Source organism: Festucalex cinctus, chromosome 15 (assembly GCF_051991245.1).
Source record: "Festucalex cinctus isolate MCC-2025b chromosome 15, RoL_Fcin_1.0, whole genome shotgun sequence".
In the NCBI taxonomy this organism is placed as follows: Eukaryota; Metazoa; Chordata; class Actinopteri; order Syngnathiformes; family Syngnathidae; genus Festucalex; species Festucalex cinctus.
This window is the reverse complement of record NC_135425.1, coordinates 14,391,443-14,411,872: the sequence shown is the minus strand read 5'-3', so window position 1 is coordinate 14,411,872 and position 20,430 is coordinate 14,391,443. Positions and strand designations below refer to the sequence as shown.

General features: G+C 35.7%; 1 protein-coding gene across 4 annotated transcripts in view; it reads right to left on the bottom strand.

Annotated features, from left to right (window-relative positions):
- Positions 1-1,569: 1,569 nt before the first annotated feature.
- The window catches only part of amacr (alpha-methylacyl-CoA racemase), a 66,005-nt gene continuing 47,144 nt past the window's right edge, over positions 1,570-20,430 (bottom strand). For 2 of the 4 annotated variants that reach the window (XM_077496640.1, XM_077496643.1), the window contains 5 exons: positions 9,330-9,586; positions 8,898-9,041; positions 7,341-7,501; positions 4,418-4,604; positions 1,570-2,430 (listed from right to left, as the gene is read on the bottom strand). In XM_077496640.1, coding sequence (XP_077352766.1) covers positions 2,021-2,430; positions 4,418-4,604; positions 7,341-7,501; positions 8,898-9,041; positions 9,330-9,586 — 1,159 coding nt within the window. In that variant the 3' untranslated portion in view covers positions 1,570-2,020. Of the gene's footprint in view, positions 2,431-4,417; positions 4,605-7,340; positions 7,502-8,897; positions 9,042-9,329; positions 9,587-10,579; positions 10,738-19,754; positions 19,874-20,430 lie in introns of those variants that run through there. The other 2 variants (XM_077496642.1, XM_077496641.1) reach the window with 2 other exon arrangements.

Below are 20,430 nucleotides of genomic sequence, written 5' to 3'. Positions count from 1 at the left end.
TTGTCGCTATGGTAACATAAATGTTCTGATCAACAAGTTGATCATCATCAGTAAACGGGGCTTGGAGATAACTTTTTACTTTAGTTTATTAAAATTCAGTTAGTTTTTAGAGCAAGTTAAGAGTTTTTTTTAATGCATTGTTTGGTTTAGTTGTTTATTCATTTTGGTATTAGATTTAGTTTTTTTATTTACATATTTGTCGAGTGTAAGTTAAAAATACGTTGGCTAAGTATTGTGTAATAAAGTAAACTAAAATTCTCAAACTGACCTCCTTCTTCTTAGCCATGGATGCACTAAAATAAAGACAATTCAAATGAAACCCAAAAGTTCATGTCTGATTTTAATTGACAATGTACTGTATTTCGTTCACAAAAAAAAAGTCGTTTTCAATTATGTTCTGTTAACCATAATAACCTTGATTCAAACATGATTGTGAATTGTGGTGGCCTAATTATTCATGAGCTGTGCACAAGAAAAAGTGGCAAGCGGCTCTCTAGCTCTAGCTCATTCCAGCTAAAGGGGATCAAACGAATTATAAATATGAGATGGCTTTTTATTTTCTTATCTGATGATTAGAAAGCAGGAAAAGGGCTGAAAAGCTTTCAAAGAAAAAACTATTCCCTTAAAATGCTTCACTGCATCGCACTAATCAGTGTAATTAGTTTTGCACTTTGTTTCCGTGAGCATTTTATAGGAGTTTGAATATATATATATATATATATATATATATATATATATATATATATATATATATATATATATATATATTGTCATATTTGTTAAAACTATACTGTGTAGCCTCTAATCATTGGGCAAAATGATCCCTTTCTGGCCTCATCTTGTATCTCTAATTTTATTTTATTTTATTTTTTAGCTCACTATATTAACTCACACAAACCTGTTAGCTTGGGTTTCAGGAGCCTTTTTGAAACTATAACCTCTTTTTTGATTGCCAAGTTATTACCATTCCAAAATATAAAACTTTGCCGATAACATTTTGCGTTAAAGTAACACCCTATCACAAATAAGTCACGCTAACAACAAAGCAGCCGAGCCTGACGTCGGCTTTTTTACAGTGCTAATGCTAGCTTAGTATTGCTAGCGCTTTCCAGATTTGCCGTTGACTGAGAGAGCCACTTTGCTCTACATCTTACTACATGACATTCTAAGGACAAATTGAGTGATTGGCATGCCCATTTTTTTTGCCTTCTCTCATACATTCAGAATTATGCTCAATCATAAAATGTGCACTTCAAATGTGGCCTTTGATTGCACACAGAATGCATCACTATCATGACGCTTGTCACCTTGGACGCAGCACTTTACTTTGTATATATTAGGTCATATCTTCATGGCGATCGATGTTCGTACTTACAATGGGCGCCGAGCGTTGCCGGCGGTCGAGATTCTGGAGGCGAATTGATTGTTATTTTTCATGGTCAGGCTTCATAAATGCGCACCATACTGGGAAGTATTGAACCACGGGCTAAATTGCGATACAATCACATTTCATAGGTCATTTAAAAAGATGTGAGGAGTGAGGATATGACTAAATACCTGTTCAATGACTCAATTTGTGGTATGTTTATTTTCATTTTAGAAAACACTACAAGTGTCAACATCCCACATAAACTTCGTAAGACAGCAAACTCGATAAAACGCAAACTAATTAACAATCAATTGCACACAAGCAAAAATAAAACTTGGACATTATTCTTGTAAACGTGCAATTTCTTACCATTTTTTGGCACTTCTTAAGACAGCAAACTAATATAATTCATAGTCAATTGAACTGTTTTTTTCTTTTTTTTCAAATACACTTTAATATTTTGCCTTTTTTTCTTCAAAATATTAACTTTATTCTTGCAATGTGATTTTTTTCTGAAGCTAATTTTGCATCAACACATTACATTTTTTTCCCTATAATAATACAAAAAAAATGTATTATGCTTAGCCCTCATTATGACATTTGATTCCAAATCTACTGACTCGTCATTTCAGTGGATAAAAAAAGTAGCTGCTACAATTTTGCCTTGACACCGTTAAACTCCACAACACCCGCAGTCAGCATCTTGTCAATCTCCGTCATTTTGTACCCATACTCCTTCAGAACCTCCACAGTGTGTTCTCCGATAAGCGGCCCGGGGTTGACGGAAACCTCGGCGGGGGTCCGGGAGAGGAGCGGGGCCGGCCGGGGGCTTTCCTCCCCGCTGGAGTCCTTCATGAAGGAACCCCTGTCGCTGTTGTGCGGGTGTGAGCTCACCTGGTCAAACGTCAACACGGGCGTCACGCAGGCATCCGTCCCGTCGAAAATTTGCGACCAGTCCGCCTGTGTCTTGGAGGAGAAACGCTCAGAGAAGATCCGCCGGAGCTCTGGCCAGTCTGAGAAGCTCATCTGTGGTGGTAACTGGTCCTCATCTAATTCTAAGCCTTGGTGGGAAAAACACAAGAAATGCTGTTCTAAACTATGATCAATAAAATTCTACTCCAGTCCTATAGGTGGCAGTAACTCAGACGATGGAATGTTTTACATGATGTCTATTAACAAAAGTTAATAAGTCATAGGGGCTGTGCAATTCATCGAACATTTCAATCATTACACTACACAATTACAAAATCAGCATAATCATAAAAAAGATGATTAATACTAATTTTTGAGCTGTTTAAACTTACACATTTGAACCTTTTTTAAATTAAAATAAATAAATAAATAATATAATAAATTTAGTTTCATTCATAAGGAACTTGCATACTAGCAGAATTGTAATGTTTAAAAATGTATTATTTCTTAACATTTTTTATTTGTTTTTTACCTTTAAACATTTTCTCGTTTTGTACGAAGAAATAAATGTACGTCTTACTGCACAGTGCACATGCTGCACTCCAACCTCAAGTTTTTTTTGCCAACATAAATAAATAAATAAATAAATAAATAAATATGATACATTTTGTTTGGTCCAAAAGGAACTTGCATAATTACAGTGTTTCTATTTTTTAATTGGTCTTAATATTTTTAATTGCTTAAACATTTTCTTGTTTAATGATTGAATAATCGTGATTTCAATTATTGCCAAAATAATCATAAATCTCTTTTTTTTTTCCATAATCAAGCAGCCCTACTAAGTTCGTTGCTAACTCAGCAGCAATCCACAATCAGTGCTATTTAGCAAAATGTTGCTAAATCAAAAGCGTTCTTGAAAGATGGCATTTGTGGGTTTACTTGTTTGATTATTATCCTATGTTGGGGTTCTCTTATCGGTATTTGCTTATTCTTTCTTACAAAATTACAGACACACATACATAAAAAGAGAAGAATCGTGTTCAAAGAAAAGCAGTAATGGAGAAAAGCGCCTCAGTCAATTTATGATCATCCTTCCTCTGAGTCTGGCCTCAAGTGGTGTTTTGGATGACACACTTAGCTCAAGAAGGCACAGAAGTGAGTTCACTTCTGCAAGTGCAATTCTTAACATTAATTTTCCTTTTTGAAAACTCTCACATATTGGCACTTAGTGTTTTCAAAAGCACCTTTTGTGAAATATTCTTCTTACACTGTATGCTCTTTTAGTAATTTTATTACCGGTAAGCTATTTATTTATTTTATTCTTTTTTACTTTTCTTAAATATTTGTAACTCTGTAGCTGCTTTTAGATGTTGTACTTTTAATTACAGTATGTGAAACATATTAAGTTACATTGTGTACAAAATGCACTATAAATCACTGATTCCATTTTTTTTTTTTTTGCAAAACAAAAAAATGATACTAATACTGCCTTAAAATCAACTAGCTTTACGCTAACACTTAATGGGAAACAATAACCAGGCTAATAAATACCCTGAAAGCAACAGATATTTGAAGACAAAATGGTTTGACATGTTTGACAGTTATATAACAATATTAGCAGTTATATATTCTTTACCCTTTGCAAAGAACAACTAATATGATTCCAGCTTGCTCCAGATGACTTCAGGATACTGCCCCCGGAGGCCAAGCCACAAACACCAGAAGGATTTAAATATGTCATCATGCTTTGATGAAGTAAAGTATTGCAGGGTGCTAGTTTTCTTATTAAAACTACATTACACATATTTTTCTTGTTATAGCTTTAAGATATGATGAATTACACATACAGTAACCCAGGGCTAATGGAATTTGGGTGGAATTTCAGAATGCACCTACAATGCACCACAGTATAAAATTACCAGGTGAATGGAATGGGAGCCTCTTGAAAGTTTTGAATTCACTTCAAACTGTTCATGAGTGCTTTTGGCATACTTTGCTTAATCACAACTCATGTTTAATCCATGAAGGACATTCACTTCTAAACCTTTCTGTGATGCTTCCAGTCTCTGTGTAGCAGCCTGCTCTTGAAGTGTGACAAGGTCCTTTCAGAGCACCGGTAAAAATAGTTCAACAAACCTCGAAGCAGTTGCTTGTAGAACTGTGGCTCGATGGCTCCCACGGCAACATGCTTGTCGTCAGCCGTCCGGTACGTGTCGTAGAAAGGAGCGCCGCTGTCCAACATGTTCTCCCCGCGAGGATGATCCCACAGGCCGATGCTGCGGGATTTCCACACAAACGAGCCCACGTAGGCAGCGCCTTCCACCTGGAAGCAGAAATCGGGATGATAGAGAACCTGACGTGCTAATAAATGCTTTTAGGATTATACTTTGTTTACTGTTTAAACCATTAACTCATTAAATCCCAAAAACGTGTAAAAACGTTTAATACTTCGTCCTTGCCTCCCAAAAACGTATTTACACGTTTTTTTTGTTTGTTTTATGCAAGAACATATAGAAGGCTTTGATGGCTTACAGTGCACATATACAAGTTTACTGGTTAGTATTTTCTAAATTTGAGTAAAAAAAAAAAAAATCGCAACAATCGACTTACAAATTCGTATCGGGATTAATCGGTATCAAATCAAATCGTGACCTATGAATCGTGATACGAATCGAATCGAATCGTCAGGTACTAAGCAATTCACACCCCTAGTAATTATTATTATTATTATTATTTTTAAATAGCCAGCAGGTGGCAGCAGAGTATAAGAGATTAGCCAGGGCCATGCTGCAACAAAGCTCTTTTTCTAAGTGTTTTTTGCCAGGAATGTGAATATTGACGAAACTTAGCTATATCCTAATGCTAATTGCTACAAAATTGAAACAGATAGAAATATATTGTTTTCCTGATGAAAGACGAGACTTTAATCTTCCTTTTGGTAGGTTCCATGTTTTTATAGCAGTACACACAGTATTCTGTGGGCCTTGCAAAATCAATCAAAATCCAGTAAAACACCTGGAAGCAAAGTGGGTTACTACGAAAATGGCTGGGACTTAATGGTGTTAATGGAGGATTTTTTCTTTTTTTTTCTTTTAAACATTTTAAGGTTGGGCGTCAATTAATATTTTTCCGCTATTCACGGCAGGGCTCTTTCACTATCCTTTGTGAATTGCGGGGGGTTATTATTTTGTGATGGATAAAAATAGGAAATCACAGAGGACCCAAATAGGAACCACACAGCGGGCAAGATTGAATTTATTCAATTAATGGACCACTGTAATCACAAGAACGAGGAGGCAAAAAAAAAAATAATAATCAATGACAAAGGCTGCAACATAGCCACCCTTTTAAATCAGACTTGTGATGTTACTTGTCACGCGCATGTTAAAAATACCATGTTGACATGCCTCGATTGTAAACTGATGGACAAAACACACCCCCGCTCCTTGAGATGGACGTCAGAACAAAGAGACATAAGCCTCGTCTCTGAAACTCGACAGGCGCCGCTGTTGCCGCTAATACCACCACAAGCCTCCTTGAGTGCATCGCGGAAGGGAAAATTAGATTAAATGTCAGGTCTTTTCAGTCGCGCGGTGCAATGTGCGATGCAACCCATCAGGCAGAAAAGCTGTGTGGTTTTTATTGTCAATGACAAAGACACTTTGCTGGTTTCAGGGTCAAAAACTGACATGCTGAATGAAAATAAAGTCAAAGACTTTCGTTAAAGTTAACTGTTATTAAACTGTCAAAATTAGCAAGAAATAGTACAAATGCAATACGTCACTGTAGGGCTGCTCGATTATGGAAAAAACAATAATCACAATTATTTTTTAGCAATAATTGAAATCACGATTATCTAAACGATTATTTTTTGGTACAAAATAAGAAAATGTTTAAGCATTTAAAATATTAAGACCAATTAGAAAAAAAAAATAGAAACACTATAATTATGCAAGTTCCTTTTGGACCAAAAAACAGAATTAATAAGATATATATTTATAATAAAATATAAGTTGAAGTGCAGCATATGCACTGTGCAGTAGGACGATCATTTATTTTTTGGTACGAAACAAGAAAATGTTTAAACATAAAAAAAATAATAATAAATATTAAGACAACTAAAATTCTTTGAAACACTAATTATGCAAGTTCTTTTGAATGAAACAAAATTGATTAAACTTATTTTAACATTTAAAAAGGTGCAAATGTATACATTTAAACAACTCAAAAATTCGTATTATTAATCTTTTTTATGATTATGCTGATTTTGTAATTGTGGTGTGTAATAATTGAGATTGTAATTGAATTTGGATTAATTGCACAGCCCTACGTACACTGATTACAAAGCAGTGTGCGGCGGCATATATAGCTCATCATAAATATCCAAATTTCACATAAAGAGGTCCAAAAATTATTTACTACAAATATTGTACAAATATCTATGGTAGTGATATGTAGAACAATTACTTATAATAACACTACCTACCAAAACATATTGTTTTGAAGCAGTTCTATAATTTTTTGACGTCCACACATGGAAAAGTTCAATTGGTGTTTTGACAAGTCCTAGTATTGAGGCAGCATATTAGACACTATTAGGATAAATATGGATATGAAAAAATTCTGTTCTCACTTTACAAGAGCTGAGTGCGCTTGATTTGGACTTTTAACAGGGTTAAATTTTGTCACCATGGATGAAGATTCCTCGTCAGGAGCTCACCGTTTGGATTGTGATTGTGTTCCTCAAGGTTCACTTTGAGGCGCAACACTTTTTTAATATAAACATGCTGCCACTTGGTGGGGTCAAAAGGAGTGATGACACCTAGTTTAATATTTGCCCGATTGATAATCTTTTTAACTGTATTTTAGAAATAAGCCCTGGATGAAAGTATGAGCAAGCAATCACTTTTTCTGTCTCTGTAGAACCATTTACGCACATCACTGGCGCAGAATGAGACCGGAATGTAACCTCGTTTATTGTGTGGCTCCTTTTCGAACCTTAGATAAATCCCATCAAATTCGGAGCCACAGACTGACGCGGCAATCTCTTTTTGCTTACCATGCTCGCGTCAATGATTTGCCCTTTCCCCGACTTTGACCGCTCCAGCAACGCCAGGACGATGCCGAGAGCGCAGGTGAGACCGCCTCCCGCAAAGTCCGCTAAGAGATTCAGCGGCGCGTACGGCTTCTCTCCGCTGCGACCCAGGCGGGATAAAAGCCCTGTGAGCGGCAATGGACCAGATATACACACACACACACACACGCACAGAGGGAATGAGGAAATAAGCATGCAATGATGGCATCACACAGTATATGCCCCTTTTTAGATTTTTGTTCACAACAGGCCTTCAAAGCCCAAATCTTTACAAATGAGCGAGCTACTGCCGGCCCAATTCACACATTGCAAGAAAACCAAATGCGGCAAGTCAATACTTTTGCAACCGCATAATGGATAACACAGCCACCCTCAAAGCTCTTTTGTTAAGGGAATGTAAAAGAAAATTTCCAAATGGATGTCTTCATGGCAGTCACGCAGAAAATAACAAAAAGCTTGAAATAGCTTAAAAACATGCACACTGTGTTTGAACGATATGATTCTGTATTTCCTGGTATCTATAAGTGAAGATAGAGTCCACATTCATCACCTTCTGCAATATGTTGTATAGGCTATTTATTTATTTGTTTTTGCTTTTATTTTACCTTGTTTACTCTGCTGTCTGCCGCCAGGTCGGCATTTCAAAGGAATCTGTAGTATCAATTGCCTTACCTGGATAAATAAAGAATTTAAAGAAAGCGGTACCTTGACTTACAGTAGGGCAGCACGATTTGTGAAAGAACCTAATGCCGTTTTTTTAAGACCAATATTGTGATTGCGATTCAATTTTCGATTTTTGTATTTTACACATTAAAATGCATGAAAATGCTACAAATGTGAGTCAGTTTAGTTTAAATAATGTCAACAATATTATAATGCGATACTATAATGTCATTATTTTATTAAAAGTACAAGTACAGTACTTTTGGCGAATGTGCTGGGGGGGGGGGAGCTTTGACCTAATTTGCTTCTGAACCAAATAACTTGCCAATAAAACAATACAGTGAGGCTCGGGCTATGGTGTGATTATATGCTATAGTTACATGTCCAGAATAATAACACCCAATGATTTGTTTCTTTTGCAGCATCATTAAAATCAAACAAAACTAAATATGTAAACAATCTTCAAGTATCAAGTGTAAACACTTAAACAGGCAAACATTGCAAACTATTATGTGCTTATTTTAAGTGAACAAACCTTTGAAACGGAATACTCATGATAAGACTCTCTTCTCTCTTGTAGTAAGAGTCCAAAACTTTGAGGTCCAAATATTGCACACATTTTTTTCATATAAAAAGCTGCCTTTACACACTTGATGAACTGATCAAATACTAATATAGACTAATAATAATTCTACTCTTACACACTTTTTCAGAATCATTACTTAAACTCTAGCCTGTATTGCACAAATTTTAGGAACAAGAAAAAAAAAATGCTTCAGAATATAAAGTGTAAAAAAAATTGCCAAGTAAGTGAAAATCCCCAAAATACAGATATAAATTCCCTATGTGTTTTCGTACCTGACATGGCCAGGTAGTTGATGTCATGTCCAGCTGCTGTGGCATACATTCCGCTTTGCCCATAACCCGTAAGGCGTGCGTACACCAGGCCAGGATTTTCCTTTAGTAATTCCTGTGGGCCAAGACCGAGTTTCTCCATCACACCTAAGAGACCATAAGATAGGTGATTTGTACTTTTTTCCCATCATAGTGTTCCCCCTGCTACATTGTCATTCATTATTCGCAAACCCAGTTTTTTTTTTTTTCAGCCATGTTTTTTTAATGCGATTTGACAAAATACCTACTGTAATTCTCTACCGTGAGAGGGGTACAATAAAAGTTGAATATAAGAAAGATCAATACATATACATATATAAATACATCTATAAAAGTATACAAAAATATACATATACCATGTATATATTGCACAAATTGTTTGTTGGCTTGTCCCACCTTTGCGGTAGGGCTCCAGGACGACGTCCGACTGGACGCAGAGCTTCCGGAGCAGAGCGACGCCGTCTGTGGTCTTCAGGTTGATGGCCACCGAGCGTTTGCCGCGAGCCTGCGTGTCCATCGAGGCTCCGGCCTTTGTGCGGTCTACGCGGACCACCTTGGCGCCGAAGTCGGCTAGGATCGTCCCGCAGAACGGTGCCGGAGCAAGGCCCGCCAGCTCGATCACACGTATCCCAGCCAATGCCATGTTGAAAACACTAAAAACAAATGTTTATCGAAATATATTAAATGTTGTTTTAATAAGTTTTAATCGTGATTGTAACTGTTCAAGAACAGCTGATGTGGAACCTTAAACACCATTGTCGATATTTATTAGTAGAACATGTCAACCAAAATATTAATGACCATTATAAGTAAATTTTCCATACAGTTTTTGCATTGTGTTGCTCGTCAATTTTTTTTGGGTTGTGGGAAAGCTTCAGATACGCCACTGCTTGAGTGACATGAAAAAACCCAAAAAAAAACAAAAAACAATTAGCGTAATTAAGCTACTTCAAGGGCCTACCACATGGGCAAGGAGCGCTACAATTGCAAATGCACTTTCAGCTGTTATTTAACACACAAATAAAAAAACAACTCACAAACACAAGGGCCATTCGACCAACCTAACTCTAAACTCTTGACATCCTCACAAGACCTCAATCAAGCACATATTAACAATACGTACAGTACTAATTATAATTTAAAGAATCATTTATTTATTAGCACTCTTATTGTTTTTATTCAGTACAGTGCAATTTTCTTTATTGAACGACGCAAGAAAAAAAAATCATTTTGCTAAAGGGATGCTGCAACGGATTAATTACATTTTAAATTAATTAGTGTCAGTTGGGAAAATTGAGTTGACATAAAATTAAGTGGCGAGCTTGATTATGCAACGAACTGAAATTGCAACTAGAGGTACCACAGTTGTTAAAAAAAAAATAACAAACGAAGTGTCCCCGAACGCACCACGGCTAAAAACAAAACTAGCTTGTTCGTGTTGACATGGAAATTTAGGCTAAAATACAAGTTGTACAAAGTCCAAATTGAAACATCATAATGTTATCTGTGGGACAGTTGCAACGAACAGCGACTATTACCGACATTCAACGAACTCGACAAAAAAAAACACACGCTTTAAGTATTGGACAACTTTTGAGTTTTTCTATCGTGGCCAAAGTAAAGCTAAAATAACATTTTACACTAACCTGCGCTGTTTCCACGGTTAGTTGGATCACTTGTGAAGTTGCGCGCGCAGATGTGACGGGTCATGTGACTGAGAAACCATTGGAAGCGAAAATATATATTCCGTGTGGGTCACGTGATGTAAACAACTTCTTAAAAACAGTACACTCTAGATAAACATAGGTCATAACAATAGTGTAAATAGAATAATACACTGTTGAATCCAATGATTAGTGCTAATTTATATGTTAAAGAAAGTATTTGCTCAGACTGTACAGTGGACCCCGCCTTTTGAGTTTGGACGGCCTACGCGGATACTCAAAACTAACTACTCGCACAAGCCTCTGCGGCCTCAAGGCTTTCTGGGATATTGAGTTTTTGATCAGGTTAAAGGAATTTGTACAGCTAATATTGGAAAATCGACTGCTTTTTATATAGCGCTTTGACTACACCATAGGTTTATATTCAAGGTTTATCATCTTATTTATTTATTTATTTATTTATTTATTCATTCATTCATTCATTCATGGTTAAATAAGTGCAAGCAAAAAATATGCTTAGTGGCAAAATTGTTGCCAAACATTTAACATACTTTTTAAACTAAGTTTCTTGTCTGCACCTCCTTCACAGCATTTTTAATCTTGGTGAGGTGTAATAAATAAATATAAAATTATTTTTTGACAGTTCTTCTGCTTTCCTGTGCTTTCATTTTCCACTTCATTGTGCAGATTTAGTTGCATCAGCACAAATTAAGAGTTGATCCCTTAAATGCTGCCAACACTGTGCTGACAGTATAACAGACGCAGGCGATAAATAAATGCATTACATGCACAGTCAGCGTTACTGCGTTAAATGGTTTGTCTTATCAGATAAGGTACTTATAATAGTGAGAGAAAATGTGTATTGAAAACAAAATATAAATAAAAATATTTAATACATTTACAGAATGAATATGGCCTGCAAGAATATAGGCTATATAGTGAGATCATTCATTATTTGTTTGTTTATTTATCTTTCTTGCAAAGAACTAAGGATTTTATATGATAAGAAGCACACAAGGCTGCATGTGAAGAGTTGCTTGTGGCACATTCTTCAAAATGCCAAAGCACAAAGGAGATGAAACAGATATAAAAAAAAAAAAAAAAAAAAAAAAATCCCTAGTTGTGAGTCCTTTCAGTTGACTTTCTCACTGTGACCTTTGCTGGTAAATGCTGACATATACAACAAAATCGACGTGAAAGTCTTTTTTGAACTTTACGACTCTTCTTCACTCTAGTAGTCTTTCAACAGAGTAGAGGGAATCGTGTTGAATTTCTAAGTTTGCTACTTACAAAAGCATTGGTTAGTTATTGATTATGGTAATAGATAAAATATTACTCTAAATGCATTTTTAAAAACTATATAAAAGTTAAAACGTGGATTTTGATGAGTCACATGTATACTGTGTTTGAGCCCCAAATAGGGGAAAAAAGGATGGAATTGAAATAATATTTTTAATGTGGAAGGGTGTTTAAAAATCTCTGCTTCCCTCTATTGGTCGTGTGTTGTAGCTGCACTTGACTTGAAGTGGTGGATCTAGCACGATAATGAATATTAATAACTTTGAAAATGTCCACTCTGCTTGTGACACAGTGTCAGGAAAAGTATGAGCAATTCAACTCATAATACATCAAAAACGTTTTGTTTTTCGTTTTATTTTTTTAATTTTTTTATTTTTTTTTAGAAAAAGTAAAAAATATTGAGACTGTATTCCTTATTTACATTTTGTGAATGTATAAAATGTACTTTAAGCATTTAAGACCCTTTGTAACTGACTGTTTGAAATTGCTGTGAAAATAAAACGCACATTTTGACCCCTGTAAAAGAGTTAAAGTAAAATATAAACTGTTGCATAGTACGTATAGCAGACACATTCTTGGATCTAAGGAAGCAAACGGCAATGGCTCCCACGAGAGGGATTTGCAACAATGTCACGGAGCTGTGCCGCAGGACCTTTCCTGTAATATCACAGCCAGGAAGTCAAGTTTCCATGTAAACACAAGGTCCTGAGAAGCATACAGACGAGACACCATGCTGTGAACAAACACACTGCGTACATACCATTGATATAAAAAAAAATAAATGAATAAAAATGAAAACTTCACAACTGTATAAAATGACTTAAAAAGGCAAAATGTAATTAAAATAATTTTGAATGCTTAAATAGCGCACAACTTCTTTGTCTAACTTTAAGGCAATGGTTCTTGTAATCCAACAAAAAAGTTTTAAAGTTTCCAGAATGAAGTCATTTCCTCCTGAATACCAGCAATTCAAATTTGTCCTGTGTAGTGGACCTTTTTAAACCTGAATATCTCCCACCCAGTACATACGATTGAATTAAGCTCTGTGCTCTATAGAGGACATTCAGAGCTTTACAATGATACCAAATGTGTAGGGGTGGGGCTTCCCTCAGTGCAAACACCTTTTAGGGAAGAGGAAAAGTCTATAACACTTTTATTGAACAAATTTAGGCTTTAAATGTTGTTAGCATGTTTTCTATAAGACTCTTAAGAACATATTAAAGTATTGTTTGGATTATTTTAACTGTATTTGAGCCTAGCATTTAAGTTAAAAAAAAATGTCCTCTGTAGTGGACACATCAAAGCTTAAAAATAAAAACTTTTTTTTTTTTTTTTTTTAATTTCTTGCAGTATTCCAGTTACTTCACAAAGATTGGGGAATATCAAAATAAACATGATTGGACAATATTTTTTTTCCTCGTAGTCAGGAGGATATTAAAAGTACAGTCAAATGTCAGATTCTTTTTAAGAGCTGTAATATTAGAAGGGGAAAAAAAGTTGTATTTTCAAAAAGTTTAAGTTGTATTTGTTTCCAGAATAAAGTTGTAGAATACAGTTATATATTTTTTTTTTTTGGAAGAAGAATGAGAATAAAATGATATTAAGTCAGATTTTTAAAGAATTAAGTCGCAAACTTGATAAAGTATTTATTTGGGAATGAATTTGCACTATTTTTGAGAGAAAAAAAGCAAAATGTAAGTAAATTATATACAAGAAGGACTGTTGAAAAACATTATGAGAAGAAAAAAAATTGCGAGAATAAAGCGGTAAGATTTAAGATTTTATGAGAAAAAAAAGACAACATTATGTTATGTTTGTCATTTAAAGGCCCGATATTGTTTTGCAAAAAGTTGTAATATGACATTACATTCAACTTCAATATTAGAAAAACAACATGTATTTATTTATTTATTTATTTATTATTACAACAAAAAAGGCAATCAATCATAAATAAAAACACTATCCTCAAATTAAGTCATTTTTAAAGGGGTAATATGGGTAAACATGTAAGTTGCAAAGTTGCCAAAATAAAGTTGTATTTTTACAAGGAAAAAAAAAGAACAATGTGAGCATTTTTATCACTGAATTCATTATTATGTATTATGAAAACGAGCGGGGATGGCGCTACATCATGGCAAGGAGGGGCTCCAACCACGTCAGAAATCTGTGTAGCTCCAGTTAGGCCCCTCCAGCATTTTATTTGATATTCTAAAATATATTAATTAGTGATTCTCTCAACCCCCCAACAGTATGTGTCAGTCAAGCCCCACACTTCAGCTCTGAGAGAGAAAAATAAATAAATCCTGGAGCCGTGCCTGAAAACGAGACTCCCTGGTTGAATGTTTGTCTGCCGCTATTTTTTGCATCTCTTATCGATGCTGATGTGACGACATTAGCAGATGTAAACTTTGACACACTTGCGTTATTGTTCTGAGCCCGAGCCGAACAATCGGTCATACATGATGTGGGAGTGCTTAATTGGAAACACAGACGGCTTGTGAACAATGGAGGGGCCACCAGCTGTTTGGGCGTTGTCAAGCGGACAGAACGTCCGGGCGAGAGTCAGTATCGGTGTCTGGATACATGATGCAGAGAATATGCATATGATTATTATAGGTGGCAAAAGTGTTACAATTCTGTATATAAGTGAAAGTAGAGATAAATGATCATTTTAAAAAAATGGTAAAAGTAGAAGTACAAATTTAACTTCTGTGCTTGAGTAAAAGTAAAAAGGACTATGAGTTGTAGGGGTGTTAAAAAAAATCGATTCGGCGATACTACATCGCGCGATTCTCGAATCGATTCAATAAAGAAAAAATCGTTTTTTTTTTGTTTTTTTTAAGAGCTCAGAATTGTTCATTCGGTAGTCTTACCGATTCAACGTCTTATCATCATTGCCTTTTTTTTTTTTTTTTTTTTTTTGTGTGTGTGTGTGTGAATCGATTTTTAAACTTCCCTTTTTTAATGGAAAAATATTCAACAAAACGTCTGACTTCGGGTTAGGATTCACACCTTGAGCATGGAAGAATGTGAATATGAACGGAACATTAAGCCTTAATATTTTATTTTAATGCTGTTCAAACATGAAACAGATTACAACCTCTATAAGACTGAAATTTCAGATAAATAAATAATACATTTTCATATAAATCTTACACTCTACAAGCTTACTGATTAGTATTTTCTAAATTTGAATGAAAAAAAATCGCAACAATCGACTTATAAATTCGTATCGGGATTAATCGGTATCGAATCGAATCGTGACCTGTGAATCGTGATACGAATCGAATCGTCAGGTACTAGGCAATTCACACCCCTAATGAGTTGTATTACTTTTTTCTATGTCAATTATATAAAGTACCTGTTTTTATAACCTGGAATGACAAAAATAAGTCTGCGCAAAAAATAATTTCCCCCCGTTTTTAAATGAACTTAGTCAGGTCCACAATAAAGAAACTCCCTTTTAAATACTCCCTCGGCATGTTTATGCTCACATTAAACAAATCACATTTCAGTCCCAACCCAACAAATTTATCACCTTGAAATACTTCCTGTTTTCACTCTTTTTCTTTCAAATTTACACAGTATCCAACGTGTGCCGCCATCTAGTGTCCATCAGTGGAATTACACTCAATATAAACAGAAGACAAAACAAAACTTTAAAATGTACAAACACAAGACAAAACAAAACAAAACAAAAATCTGCAAAATTGCTGGACCGCAAACCCAGAACCTGCGATGGAAGGGGTTTTTCTGGACTTGTATTTTTCGGATTAGACAGATGACATTTTTTTTTTAATGCCAAAAGTTTAGTAGTTACTCAACATGAATAATTTATTTAGCCGGCAGCATTACCATCGTCATTAATGCACTATTTTTTTCCCACTTAATGTGTCCCCAAGAACTCAAACAATCAATATCTAAACCACGTTTGACTTTACTATTTTATGTACCCCCTTTCTTTTCTTTTTTTTTCTCGAATCATCCAAGTTGGTAGAAACAATTAAGAAGCCAAAATTGACAAGTAAGGAGTGGAAAGTACATATATCTGTTTCAAATTTAAATAAAAATAAAAAGTTAGATGACAATTCACAAGAGAAAACTTGGAAAAGAATTTGCGGCAACAGGATGCAGAATGTGTTCTTAAACGACATCCTCAAACTTTGGGCAAAAAAAAACAAAAAAACATTGGGAAGTGAGAGTGCAGCCAAGAACATGATACATCCTGTACTGTGACAGCCGATCGCAGACAAAGGGCGATGTATTGGAAAACAGCCATAAATCGCAAAGAGATCTGTGTGGAACAATCACTTATCACACGATTATCACTTGTGATCATTTTGAAGACATATTTGAAAATTGGACCTTTACTGACTAGAAGAGAGGAATTGGGCCCAGGTTTGGCCCCATTATCATATAAATGTATGTTAAGAAAATTAACTCAATAATAATAATTATAATAATTGAGAGAAAGCTGACAATTTCTCAAATTTGGCCCGATTGTCAGGTTTTGTGTTTGCTAGCCGTTTGACATCTTTGGGAAGAGTTTCCACTTTCCACTGCTGCACTGATAACAAGAAATGTCGTCCAAGTGCTTTCGAAGAAAGATATAAACTTTGTTAAAAAAGGATGTTTTGACTGGCAACTACTATTGTGTCCTTTCACACACAAAACACTCGTGACTTTCCCACGTTGTGGATCACTTTTACAAAGGAGTAAGAATTCGGGCCGTCCTAAAATAAACAGCAATAACACTACAGGGAATGACATCAGAAGATTAAGATGCAAGCACCAGAATAACGTGTCATAGAGGCTGGAAGTGAATTAAGTCAAAATAAAATGAAATTAAAGTCAAAATATTCTGAGAATGACGTCATAACTGTGCAGGGAAAAGTCACAACATGGGAAAAATGTGCAAGTCAATGAGGTCAAAATAGGCTACAATTATCCATCAATTTTTATCATCACTATGTATCTCCATTAAAAATATATTGCAAGAGTATACAATTTTTGAACTTGTGAAACATAACAATTTCCCTAAAATTTTTTGTCTGAAACAAATTTTTGCCTTAATAAAGTCTGTTTACAGATTGGCTAACAAATAGCATCAATGTTGCGGTGCATACAACTCTTCTTCTTGTGTGTTTCACTATCTGTATTATACTGCCCCTAGTGGACAAGGTACTCACCCCAGAAAGAGCAGCACAATGTCCATTGAATTCAAGCAAAAAATGTGGCAAAAAAAAGCTATTATTGTGTATTTTTATAAAGCACAACATGTAGAGTGTGTTTTGCTATGTAACTTAAAATGATGCTGATTGGATAGCCAGTATGATGGGCATGTTCCAGTAATAATCCTGCAGGAGAGAGGGAAGTAGGGAGGCTTTTTTGATGGTCCTCCGAGCAGCAGTTAGCCTTTTGGCAGGTCAGTAACATTGCTGTATTCAAGAATCTCACGATCCCTGACTTTCTCACTAAAGTTAGCCGCTCCAGACTTTTAGCTCAAAGCGAAGCTAAATATAGCCCGGATGGGACACATTGTTTATTATCCAAACTTCGCTTCAGAAAAGACACTTTTTCTCAGTAAAAGTAGTATAACACTTGTACTGGTAACGATACAACTTAATTCTTTTAAAACATTAGGATTATTGTAATATTGCAACTTTTTTTCCCGAATAAAAATACTACTTGAATCTGGTATCATTATAATTTTTCTCGACAACACTCACATGATGTGATGTGGCATTGAAATGCCAAGATGAGCTGCCAGTCGGCCAAAGTCACAAATTTATGAAATTACTTCCAACTGCATTAATAAAAAGTTTTGTTGAGTAAATTGCCCTCTGCTGGATGAGTTGCACACTGCATAATCTAACTTACACGACTTGCTGATTCTAATGTTTGAGATTTTCCATTTTCGTGACCGCTTATTCCTCACAAGGGTCGCGAGGGTGCTGGAGCCTATCCCAGCTAGCTTCGGGCAGGAGGCAGAGACCACCCTGAACTGGTTGCCAGTTAATCGCAGATGTTTGAGATTTTTTTTTTTTTTTACCAAAGTTATTGTTTTGGAATAAAAATGACAACAATTTTAGATTTGTTATCAGTGCAACACATGGTTCACTTTAAATAAATAATTTTTTACATTTAATATTTCTTTGTTACAAGAGATGGATACTTTGCTCAGGTAGTATTAGTATAAAATACTAAGACTAAGTGCAATTTCTGGAGAAATTGCATGGGAATGCTGAAAGCTGAATGCTAAGTTGAATGCTTATGAAGTAAATTGAAAGATAAATTATGTGAAAATTACGTTTTCATTGAAGTTGAAAGATGAATTAATAAAAGGAAAACTTGAACTGCAATCTGTCTAAGGTGGGATGCAATCATTTCAGAGAAATTATAGTCCATTTCCTGATACGATACTCAGTTGGTACCAAACCATCGAATGTACTAAAATGAGGTCCAAGCGGGGTTTGAACCCAGATTCTCCATAGGGGAAGCAGTTACTCTAACGACTGAGCTGACTTGCCTTGTACAAATTCAATGGCTTATGTATTTTAAAATTAGCCATTTGATGAAAGCCAACATGCATTTAATCATTTCAGTTGCCAATTGACATATTTGCAATGTACAGAGGTGGGATTCGAACCCGGGACCTCCTGATTAGTGGCCAGCACACTTAACCAAGTGCGCCACTGAGCAGTATCAGAGAGCTCGTAATGATGATCACTTCTTTGTATGGAAGTGGGCGTGGAAAGCGGGACTTAGAAAAAGTTCAATGCAAGTCCCATTGAAAATGAATGGGGGAAAAATTGATCTTTAACGTTAAATTGTGTGAGGTACTGTAAGTAACGTGGAATCAGGCCATATATACCCCGGAAGGCGTCACGTTTTGAAATAAGTTGAAATTTGAATGCTGTAAATCGGAAGCATAATGTGGGAGTTGTTTCTCAGCAAAAAAGTGAGGAGAATAAAAATCAGAATAAGATATGTGGGATGCTTTCAGCATTCCCACAATAATGTGTTTGACATTTAGTTTTTCATGAAGGTGGATGGGGTTGGGAACTCCCAACTTTGCCCCATAATGCAATGCATGTGAAAAAAAAAGAAAGTAATCTCAAATAATATATAACATGAATATATATATTTTTTAATCAGAAATTTTCAACTTTGTTGGACATCAACACACTTAAAATAAATTCCCATTTTGTTACATTTTCACCATTATAATAATTATGTCTTAGAGATGGCCTCTTTTGATGTATCGTCCCTGTGAGGTTGTCCTCACACAATAGTGTGTCAGCTCACGAACCTCCAGTTTGGTGCATTTTTCCTGTTATGTGCATCACACGCTAAATGTGTGCTCTTTCAAGATGGACTCGCCTCAGAAGTAGACGGTACGACACAATGGCAATACTTCCTATAGGCTATTTTTGGAATTAGGAAAGCAGATGAAAACGCCTCGGAACAAGGTGCTTTTGTTTGCATTTGTTCTTGGTAGCAAGCCGGCGTTATTTGCATTGTCAAAAGCGCCGGCAACAGATGAATATATTAGCCGTTTATGCAAATGGGGGCTTCAAGGTGTTCCGTATGTGTCGGTGGTGTGCAGTCATGAAGTACTAATAATCTGTTAATGTACTTTAGTTTTTTTTATCTGCACTTTGAGTATTTTTTAATTATTTCCTACAATTGAAAACTGCAATTGAAGTTATGTACTGATATACTGATACATCTGATAATCACTTTTGACTTTACTTTTAGCACAAGATAATTTAAGTAAAAGGGTTGAATCAGCACTTCTACTTTTAGCAGAGTATCTGTACTTCTGCTTAAGTATAGCGTGTGTGTAGATACATACTGTATTTAGACAGCCCCGGCTGGTATGGTTTGCCAGTGACTGGGAACACAGCCCAGTGGGTCAGGTTTAATGGCACCATGTAGAGCGGGACGGGTCGCCTCGAGGCTGTGTCCTGTCACCTTTAAACACAAATGATAACATCGAAATGTTCACCATGTGTGTTTCACACCACTCACAAGACTCTGAGTCAGACAAAGAATGAATTGGCAGTTCCTCAAATGACTTAAAGGTCACAAGTTTCTTTTTTTTTCCCCCTCGCTGCCCAATAAAAATAGGTTGCAGAATTTGTGTGGTTCCGCAATAATAAGGCTGCGCCGCTTTGGGTGAGGTCACAGTTGATGTTAATCATGGTCAATCTAGCGACTCCTTTCACTTCCTTTAAACGCGGCGTGCTAACCGTGAACTAGAGTCACTTGGAGAATGGAGGCCCCACCCCCTATAGCTGTGCTGCCCAATGGGATGATTCTAAAAACATTACACAGTAATTCAGTTTTTCATGCCTGCTATTCACATATTTCTAAATGTCACTTTTGACAAGATTTCTACTTTGTCGGCCATTGACACATACTAGAGCATTTTTTTTTAAATTATTTTGGTTTGTTTAAAAAAAAAAAAAAAAAAAAAAAAAAAAAAAGAGAGTTCCACATGGGGCACCCAAAACGCTTGGGAGCGGCCA